Source organism: Xenopus tropicalis, chromosome 3 (genome assembly GCF_000004195.4).
Source record: "Xenopus tropicalis strain Nigerian chromosome 3, UCB_Xtro_10.0, whole genome shotgun sequence".
In the NCBI taxonomy this organism is placed as follows: Eukaryota; Metazoa; Chordata; class Amphibia; order Anura; family Pipidae; genus Xenopus; species Xenopus tropicalis.
In genome coordinates, this window is record NC_030679.2 from 22,178,216 (window position 1) to 22,188,715 (window position 10,500).

Genomic DNA, 10,500 nt, shown 5'->3' on the forward strand with positions numbered 1-10,500 from the left:
CTTGTACATCATTTTTAATATTTTATTGGAAACTGCCATAACTATGTACCATATTTGAGATAAGCAAGATGCCTGTTGTAGAGCCAATGCAAAAGAGGGATTAGCAAGGAAAAACCTAAATTTGGGGCAAATATTTTTAAAGTGCAGAGGTGCAAATAGGGGGTTTTATGACCTTTTTAGACACACTTACTATGCTTCACTGTTAGGATTATTTCCATAAAACTAACATAATAATCTCATATGCTGTACACATTCATTTAATGAATCTAGAGGACACATTAAACTTAGCATTACTGAAACCAGTTGTCAAAACATTTCTTGAAAGATTGTTTATTCAAGCATTTACATCATGAGTCTTTGGGCTTCTATTCCTATAGTGTATCCAGAGACCTATGATAGTTATTGTAACAGCCACAACTCCTCCTATGGCTGCTGCTCCTCTTGCCCAGTGCAGTGCAGGATGACCAAAGCTGATGACACCTTGAGGGAGGAGAAAACAAAGTTAATTTCCCAGCAATGTAAAGTATTAGGGAGAAGAGTAAGCCATATTACCTTCCCTTTCTGTAAGCTTCTCCTCTTCATCAATGAAGTCAACTGGCCCGTCAGAGGTCACTGTGGTCCCCATAGGATATTCTGCAGGGCTCTCTTCAGCCATTCTTCCTAAGCAGGACAGCACACAAGTCATGTTTAGAGTGACCACCATCACAATACAATGCCTTCTGGAATGTAATGGGAAAGGCTAATCCCTTTAAAATGAGTTTTTATGCAAGAGTTCAGCTTCCTAATGTGTTGGATTAGTGGGTTGTCCAAAGAGCACAACTCCATCAGAATCAAAGTCACACCAGCAAGTTTGTTGTAGCTTTATAGGAAGGGGATCTTAGCTTGGACATTAAGGCAGAGCCATTATTTTGTTATAGGCAGCTCAGGTTTAGTTTCTCTAGTATTTGCCTTTCCGGTGTTACTGCACTAGATACTTTTAATGAAAATTCTTTGTCCAGTCATCTTACGTTTTCTTGTGTTGCACACAACCCTGCATGGGTCAGCAGCAGATGGGACGCACACAGAAGCACTGCAGTGAAAGTAAACCTGTAGAGAAAAATATGGTTACAGTTGTTACAGGTGAAGCTCAAGCAGGTAGAATAGACATTTGTAACCAGCTGTGTTTATAGCTAAAAGCAAGATTAGTTGGGAATTTTCACCATGCCACCAAGAGGAAGCTGCGTAGTTCCATCCACAAACGTGAAAGTGCTGATTGAGAATCGTTGGTAGTGAGATGGGAAAGGTACAGCCTGGGTAGCCGCACCAACAGGAATCATCTGTGTGGCGTAGTTGTCTCCAGGGAAGGGACATCTAGAACCAGACATATATAAATGGCACCTCAAAGCTGCAGAGTAATTGGCAACATTGGCAAACAGATTTGGTTTAATGGCTCATCCACACTGCATTTGTACCTGCAGATCCCATAAAGAGGGTGAACCAGATACTGCATTCCAAAGCAGAAACCACTGCAGGTACAGACACTTATGTTTAGGCTTCATTCCCAGTCTTTCAAAGACAGTCATGAACCACCTTCATGCAGCTGTACGATATACAAGATTTATCTAGTCTTCAACATATTGCAGTAGACTCAAGGCCTCTCTGGCTTTATGCAACCACTTACCTACTTGACAAGACAGGCCACTGGGGCTGTGCCATAGGGTCGGTGGAAGGCGTAGCCCAGCAACTGTTTAAAACCAGCACCAGGTTTGGGTCCAGCCGCCTCAGAACTCTAACCTCCAAATAGACCGGATCTCGAAGTATCTTAACGACAGGGTAGTCGCCATCAGCATAATAACTAGTATACTGCATGTCTGTAACAGCAGAAATGTACATAAGTAGTCCTGATTCACATCAAGAAGTCAAGGGGGTGGGGCAGATTTTAACAAATAATGTGAGAGCAACTTAAAAAAAAAAAAAGTGTCAACACAACTCATATGGCTGCCTCTTTTGTACTAAATACATTTCTATTTAGTACAAAGAAAAGCCGCATTTAATGTATATAAACACTAACAAGTGTTGTAAAAACAGCAATCTTAAATTTTAGTAACAGATACAGAAAAGGCAGATGTGCTTAACCAGTTCTTTTCTTCTGTGTATACAGTAGAGGAGCCAGTGGGCCAAGTCCCACCCAATAGCTTCACTGTTGCCTCAGCTCCAACTACACAGTGGTTGGCACAGGATATCGTGCTTAAAGGGTTACACACGATAAATGTAAACAAGGCACCTGGGCCAGATGGAATACACCCTCTGGTACTGAGAGAGCTAGAGGCAGATTTACAGTGGCCTCCATTTGATATTCTCAGGTATGGTACCTAGGCAGGCCCGGATTTGTGGAGAGGCCATGAAGGCCTGGGCCTAGGGCGGCAGAAGTTTAGGGGCGGCATGCCGTAAGAAAATTTTTAAATTTGGCTCCCATACAGAGCAGTCGGGACCTCTCCCCACTGCTCTGTATGGGAGTTTAAAGGAGTTTGCGCATGCGCACTGGGGAGAGGGCGCGTTTGCGCATGGGGGTCGCGTTCGGGCATGTGCACTGGGGGGCGCGTTCGGATGCGCAGAGGGGGACACAGGGGCGGCCTCGGGGCGCCTCAGAAATCCGGCCCTGTACCTAGGGATCAGAAGGCGGTGAATGTCATTCCTATATTTAAAAAGGGAGTAAGATCTCACCCTGGTTATTTGAAAGCTTGTTAAGTGATCAGATACAAAGTTATGTACTGGAGAATGGCATTGTGAACAGTAATCAGCATGGCTTTATGAAGGACAGGTCATGTCAGACAAATTTACTTTATTTTTAGTAAGAAGCTGGACAGTGGGGGGTTGCAGTAAATGCGATATTTGGATTTTGCCAAAGCATTCGATACTGTGCTCCACAGTCTACTGCTTTCTAAACCAAGGTCTTTTGGTCTTAGTGAAGACATTTGCACATGGATAGAAACTGGCTACAGGATCAGGTACAGAGGGTGGTTGGAGAAGGACCTTGGAGTTCTTATAGATAATAATCTTGGCTGTAGCAAGCAATGCCAGGCAGCAGCTGCAAGGGCATATGAGGTTGAGCTGTATTAAAAGGGGGGTTATTCTTCCCCTTTACAGAGCGCTGGTAAGGCCCCATCTAGAATATGCCGTTTAGTTTTGGTCTCCAGTGTTCAAACGGGACATTATTAGATAAGTTGGTTTGCTTATTGTGTCAATTTTCTAATGCTTTATTTATCAGTAGGTCCTTCCAACTGACATAAGGGCACCCACTTGACAATTAGAAGATTTTTTTGTAATTGTGAGCTGTGATACAGGGTTATGGGAGATAGCTCTCAGTACAAGTGAGGGAATACAGGGGTAGGGGAGATAGCTCTCAGTACAAGTGAGGGAATACAGGGGTAGGGGAGATAGCTCTTAGTACAAGTTGATCCAGGGACTGGTCCGATTGCCATCTTGGAGTCAGGAAGGAATTATTTCCACCTCTGCGGCAAATTAGAGAGGCTTCAGATGGGGTTCAACTAGCAGTTAGGCAGGTTATAAATGGGCATTAAGGTTAAACTTGCTGGATGTATGTCTTTTCAGCCTAACTTACCATGTTACCATGCCTGGATGATTGCACATTGAGTGCCTGCTCTCACATTATCAGTTTGCAACAGCAAAAAGCCAAGTAAACTTGGTGATGAACCACAACAAAATATCAGCTGTCTTGCTGTCAAGTGTTAAAGTCCTGAACTGGCCTGGGAATTAGCTTTGCTCTGGCAACTGGTAGTAAGTCCTACCAGATGAAGACCAGGCCAGAAGGCGTTGCATGTGGAATTTCAGGTAATCTACCTACATTGCAATGAAAGGGCATATTGGTTATTGTATTGGGTGATATTTATTGTAGTGTGAGCCAACGTCACCAGTGATGGTGCCTGTAGCAACCAGTTAGATCTTGGCTTTTATTTTCTAACTTGTAGATGGTTACAGTTGCTAATTGGTTGGGCAACATCACTGTTATGTGGATTACACACATAAATATGCCCCCCCCCAAAGTACATGTCTCCGTGCATATGTACTTTCCTTCCCACTAGCGTGTTATGCAAGTAGCGTTTGCTGATCATTTAAAATGAAACATCAGATTTGTTTGGTGTTCTGGGGCAAATATGGAAAGGTATAGCACTGTATATGTATAGGCTCAGAAGATACATTTTTTAACATATATACAAATGTTAAGGTGAGGAATTTAGCTGGACACTATACAGAATAGAATTTTAAAAATTTTACCACGAGCAATTCTCATCTCTAGTGCAAGAGGCCCCGGAGTAGAGATAGGAGGTGGTGGCGGAAGGGTGTGTACCTCAACCTTTAACAGTGGGGCAATTCCAGATCTACCATAGACGCACCGCACAGTTAGCCTAAAAAAAACAAAAAAACAATTTAAATGTTAGAGTATTATATTATTAGTAATTACGTTCAGTCATACTGTAGCACCTATGTTTATAGAGAAACTTACTTCATGATGCTGTCCCGAGTGATTGAAGAGCCCCCCCAGGTTCTTATGTCTCTAGCTGACACAACTGTGCTTTCATATGTGATTAAATTGCTATCAATCTGATGGAAATAAAAAGCTAGTTAGTATTGCAGTCTGATGGTATGGCTCATGGGAAGGAAGTTTTGAAATGTTTAAACTTGTGCCTAAATTTGCACTAGCGCAGAGAAAAACTCCATTCTCCAAGCTAATTTTTCTTAACTTTATTCCCTTATTCACTTCCTTACTTTTGTTCATTTACAAATCACTTCCATTTCTTCTTTGTTCTCATAGAAATGGGAATGGGGGGGAAATGGGCATGGTATAGGCATACAAGACAAATGGGAGGGCGAGCAAGAGGCCCACTGGGAATTTTCCTTGTATCCCAGTCCGACACAGAGTATGGCCATAAAGGATTAGGTTAAGACAACTTTGTTGAGAGGAATCTCTTACCCGCTTTGTAGCCCCACATGACAGAGGAAACTGGAACATAATAAAGGCGTTCGTTTTGGAGACACTCAGCGATGGACATGAGGTTTGATCCACACCAACCACGCTGATTGAATTCAGGGTCAGTGAAGGTTTGGTCACATCTTTTGATATTGCTATCAGCATATTGTTGTCAGTGGTGCACTGGGCAGTCACTAGGAGGTTAGAAATTTACACCCATCTCTGAGTTCAATGTTTCAGCATGGAAATTCCAAGAAGTATATACACACACACACACACACACACACACAATAGCACGGTGTAGAATTAGGGGGTCATCCAGCATTATTCAGTTACAATAATTACAAGAGAAGCATTGCAGAGAAGTAATGCTTAATATTTTCCATAGTAAAAGTAAAGCTATGCAACAATGGTTAAGATTTAGACTTGCAGCCACAACTTTTTATATTAGGTCCCACTGTTAGTGTTTTTAGGACAAACGGTTTAAGGTCGCATTCAACCAGTTAAGTTATTCCCATCATAAAGAGGAATGTTAAAATGAACATTCAAACACGTTTACTTACATTTATTCCCATAGTAACAAGGCATTGTAGGATCACTGGGTGTGTAACAGCATCCCAGCCCTTGACAGAGGTCTTGTGATACAGGAGCCTTAGCACATGAAAGCCGGTCTACTCGCTGGATGGCAGAACATGTATCTGGGCTGGGAACATCCTTAGCTAAAAGAAACAAAGTTATGTCTAGAATGGTCACACAGCCGGACTATAGCTATGCCCTAGTGCAGTGCTTGAGATGGTTCCTTTATAAGTGGTAATTTGGTTTGTTTTTCATTTTGTTCTAGAATTTTAACTGGTTGTTAGGATCCCACATTCCCTGGTCAACAAGGTGGCAGTTTTGAAGTAAGAACACAAGAGGGTCGCCATAGAAAACTTAACAGGTTACAGCAATATCCGTCTGGAGGAAAGGAATTAATGGAGATGGTGCACTGTGAGCTACTATTACAGAGTAGAGGCAAGATTCTTTGATATGCCTTGAACTAGAAATGATTAATTGAAGCCTCCCAATTAAAGTATCAGAAGTCATTACATCTAACCACCACATTCTGTAATTACACATTTTAGATGTACATAGTAAGGCAATGTGTTTGTCTAGCAGTTGACATCAACCCCTAAGGTTGGTCATAAGCGGATTTTCCTGAAGTCTTCCCCGGGGAAGTTCCAGCTCCAGGGAATCTACTTGTAATCTCTATTCCAGCTCAATAGCTGCCTTCCCGGACTAGTAACAGTAGAACATGGGTTACACTGTACTGAATGGGCCTTCGCCAAGTGGAAGAGGAAGGTGAGGGCGTTGTGCAACTACATCTCTTGCTGCTATGCAGAAAAATGAAAACAGAGGGCACCAGAGGTTCTTGCAAATAAAAATAATAAGTGTTAAACATCCACAATACAGTTTCTCAGAGGCCAGTGGTACAGGCAACAGCACATACAGAGTGCAATACAGACTGACACTCCCCCGAGGGCAGACTTGGCAGGAATCTCACTTCACCTCTGCAACACACCCTATAGTGGATCCCTCAGGGAATTCTATATCCTGATTCCCTATTCACTTGGATCCCTACAGGCAATATGGCCTGGGAGAGATACCTCCAAAACTGAAAGTCCTATGTAGGGGCTCAGAACTGCTCTTCCTAGCTCAACCCTAACTGCCTTACACTCCTTGAGTGTACTATAAAGGGGGCTACACCTGCCACTATCTTATGCCTCATTCATGGGGCCCTGTTCTGACTTCAACTGGGCCTGGGACCATCACTGGGCTCACAGCACATATCCACCCTGTTCCTCAGATGGAAGCAAAGAGGAAGGCGTCACTCCTTTCCCAGCACTATACCAAAGGGAGGCAGGAAGTGGTCACCATACCTGCTAGCCAATAGCACACATGTTAATGAACTTAAATACATTCCCTTCTGCCCAGCAACTAAGGGAACTGAGCCTGCAGGGATTTAAAGCCATAGGGGCCATTTAACCCTATTGGTGCCTACATACTGTATAGAGGAGAAGTGGACAAGGCAGAACAATCTGACATAAAAAAACGTCAGTACAGGCAAATAAGCCAGTCCATGTTGTGCCTTGGTAGTTGCTTGCTAGAAGACACATTTTTAATAGTTTAAGATGTGGAAAGCAGCCTGGGGTTCCTCATAAGTGTTTGGGAAAAGATACCAAGTGATTGTGCACCAGTTAAAGAAAATAGTGTTTGAGTAGGTGAGCAAGAACCTACATGAACTGTAAGTAATGCTGGGGGAAAGTGGCCGTATAGCCCCTCAGTGGCTCTATACAAGTGTAATTCAGACTACAGCTGGCACTGGAGATTTTGCAATACATGAATGAACTCATTTGTTGTTGCCAGTTTTTATGTACCCACATATATCCTTTTCTTACACCAGTGTTTCAAGTCTACAGTTGCCATTCCAGTGGGAGATTGCTACCAGAAACCCTTGCCTTGGTTCATTGCAGTGGTGTACCATGTTTGCTTTCCACTGTAAAGGCCTAACAAAATACCATCTAATGACTGGATGTCCCCAGCTATGTGTGGGCCAGTTATACAAAAATGGTTACCTTCCATGACTGGGCACTTAAGTTCTTGTTTATGGTAGTCTACACGTCCATTTATTACCTCTTCAAAACTAACAGTCATCACATGGTCACCATTCTAAAAGCCAAAAGCAAGACATGGATTACAGCACACAGCAGTAGACAGGATTCTACAGCAGAACAGTAGCAAAAGCCAGCCTTACCTCCTCACGAACATAGCACCCATCGTAGGTAGCATCAACCACCAGCGACCCATCTGGTTTCTGTCCCACCAAGGTACCACAGGCAGTGTCATTGCCGAGGTAGTGAGATTTTCCTGTGTGATCTGGAGAAATAATACACAGCAGTTGTAACATGGCAAAACTGTATATTCTACTACAGCAAGAGGCTATTCTTTATTATAGCTGGTTTGTTACCCACTAAGACTTCTCATTTGATACTCTGTGGTATAGCAAGACAGAATACATCTAGGAATAAGATTTATATAGATGTTAAATAGTGATGCATGAGCTACATGTCCCCCCACCAAGGGAAGCCCTAGTACAAGCTATTATTCATAGCTATCTGCTGAAGGGGTGACAGTGACACAGCAGAGCTGCAGTTTAGACTTTTTTAAAGCAATACTGTCACGGGAAAACATGTTTTTCCAAACCGCATCAGTTAATAGAGCTTCTCCAGCAGAATCCTGCATTTAAATGGGTTTAAAAACGGTTTAACGTTTAAAAATTTCACATTCTTCATTTCCCAGGGTTCCACAGCCATGTAAGCAAGAAATCCAAGTCCGGCTTGGGACTCCGGTTACATGGGAGTAGGAGAAACAATAGGTTACCGGAAAGCAGTTCTAATGTGTAGCGCTGGCTCCTTCTGAAAGCTCAGACTCCGACACAATGCACTGAGATGGCGCCTACACACCAATATACATTTGATGGTTCAAGACTAAAATTTTAAATGGAATTTTCTATGTAGACAGTGCAATTTAAAAATACATTATAAAAGTCATGACAATCCCTTTAAAGCTCTTCTTTGTATGCCTTCGGTGCAAACCTCCTACCCAAGCTAACACCAATTTACCATCAACAGGAGTGATTTGGTGCAGGGGCCAAAGAGAAAAAAAAAAAAATAAATTATATATATTTTCACCCCAAATGCATGTACCGATTTTACCCAGGGCACAATCACTGAAACATTAAAGGCACAACTTATTGAGCCCCAACTTTAGTCCGCTGCACTAGGGGTAGTTAGAAGATGCATGGTCCTAGGCCATAACGGCAGTAGGGGCGGATTTTTTTTTTTTTAAGTTTTGCTCTTAAAGTTACTGTAACCTTGGGGGCACTGCCACCTGAGGCATGTTTCTCAACCCCACCCCCAATTGAATTCACATTTTCTTGGCCTTTAAGCAGAAACAGTTATAATGCTTGTGTACATATCATGGGGAACTGCCCCCTGGAGTTCTCCCCTCAGACGGGGTAATAACAAGTGCACCAGGCATAGGCATCCACAGTGAGGGGAGCACATGCCACCCCCCTCTAGAAAAAAAAAAAAAAAAAATCTGCTTCTGATTGGGTGGGGGAGGCTAAGTCTGTGCACAGTTGCTTGCATGTATATGCATTATTGTACAGTAAGGGGCTGGAGCAAGGATGGAACCTCTTTCCAAATAAGATCACCTATTGTGTCATGTATAGTGAAACATTTACTATTTATGATATTTTATTGTTTTAAATTAGTTTCTGGACTTTGCCAATAAAATTATTTTCCTTTAAACATTACCTTAGCATCTGTATACAGACTTAGCCTAGAAAAACATACCACTAGGCCATGCCCTAACACCACAAGTGGCACTACAAATGCCAATGAGGACTTGGGCTACTGCATTAGAAAGTTGGCATCCCTTAACAGGATGTTTAAGTTTGATGACTTTGCCCCTCAAATATTTTCTGGGGGCATCCAAGTGCCAGAAGAAAATCTATAACCCTCAACTATAAATATCAAATCAGCAGGAGAGTGGAGCACTAAAAGATGGCATTAGTAAGATTTGCTGCCCACAATTAAAGCTGTGCTACCATGGGAAACAGAAATGACTTGCCATAGTATAACCCTGACCGGGTCAGATTGGGCCACTGGGAAAAAACCCAGTGGGCCTTGGCAGCCCAGACCCAGTCTCCACAGGGCACTATACCAAGCTGGAAGTCTCCCTCCCGCCTCCACCGACAAGCTGACCGTAAGTTTAATTTAGGCACCCTCAGGGGAGGGGGGGGGGGGGGCACACAGTGGCCCCTCCAAGGCAGAAGCCCCAGTGAGCCCTACACCCCCCAGTCCAACCCTGAAATTGCCCCAAGTACAACCTTTTACTTGTGATCAGGCTTAAATTGCCTCCCTTTGCCTTTCCCTAACCATTAAGCTACACCATCACAAGCAATAGGTTTTACATAAAGCAATTTTAACATTATAAAAATATTATAGTTACACTTTTTTTGGGAGATCTGTCACCCACAGTAGCACATATTAAACTGTGGGTGACATCTTACCATGTACCATCACCCTAACAGACCATAAGAAAAACTTGTCTACAAGCAGGGATATTTTATATAGAGAGTTACCAAGGTTATAGTTTCTATTAAAGAGTCACACACTTATCAGTTCCAAAGATATCCAGACACTAAATCATTCACCCCCAGATTTTAGATTAGTTTAGACTTGTTCACACAACCAGGAGCCCCTTTGGAACCCACATACTCACCCACAGCAGACAGTGCAAAACCAGCATCCGGTACCTGTGAAGGGACTGAAAACTGCATGTTTGTAGGCCCACAGCGTAACCCATCCCAAAATCCCTGAACACAGGAAACTAAAGTACAGATTCCCAATGCAACTACTAAAACCCAAGTGCCTGCAAACCACCTCATCTTGCCAGTTACTCCCAGTATAACATCCCACAGAAGAGCA

At 42.9% G+C, this 10,500-nt stretch overlaps 1 protein-coding gene across 1 annotated transcript; it reads right to left on the bottom strand.

Annotated features, from left to right (window-relative positions):
• Positions 1-320: 320 nt before the first annotated feature.
• zp4 (zona pellucida glycoprotein 4) lies at positions 321-10,466 on the bottom strand. Its single transcript, NM_203523.1, is given in 12 exon segments — positions 321-480; positions 553-660; positions 1,008-1,086; positions 1,200-1,350; positions 1,661-1,850; positions 4,276-4,406; positions 4,505-4,602; positions 4,973-5,163; positions 5,533-5,688; positions 7,582-7,675; positions 7,761-7,882; positions 10,295-10,466. Coding segments are annotated over 12 exon segments (1,632 nt in total). The 5' UTR covers positions 10,461-10,466; the 3' UTR covers positions 321-334.
• Between the last annotated feature and the right edge of the window lie 34 nt (positions 10,467-10,500).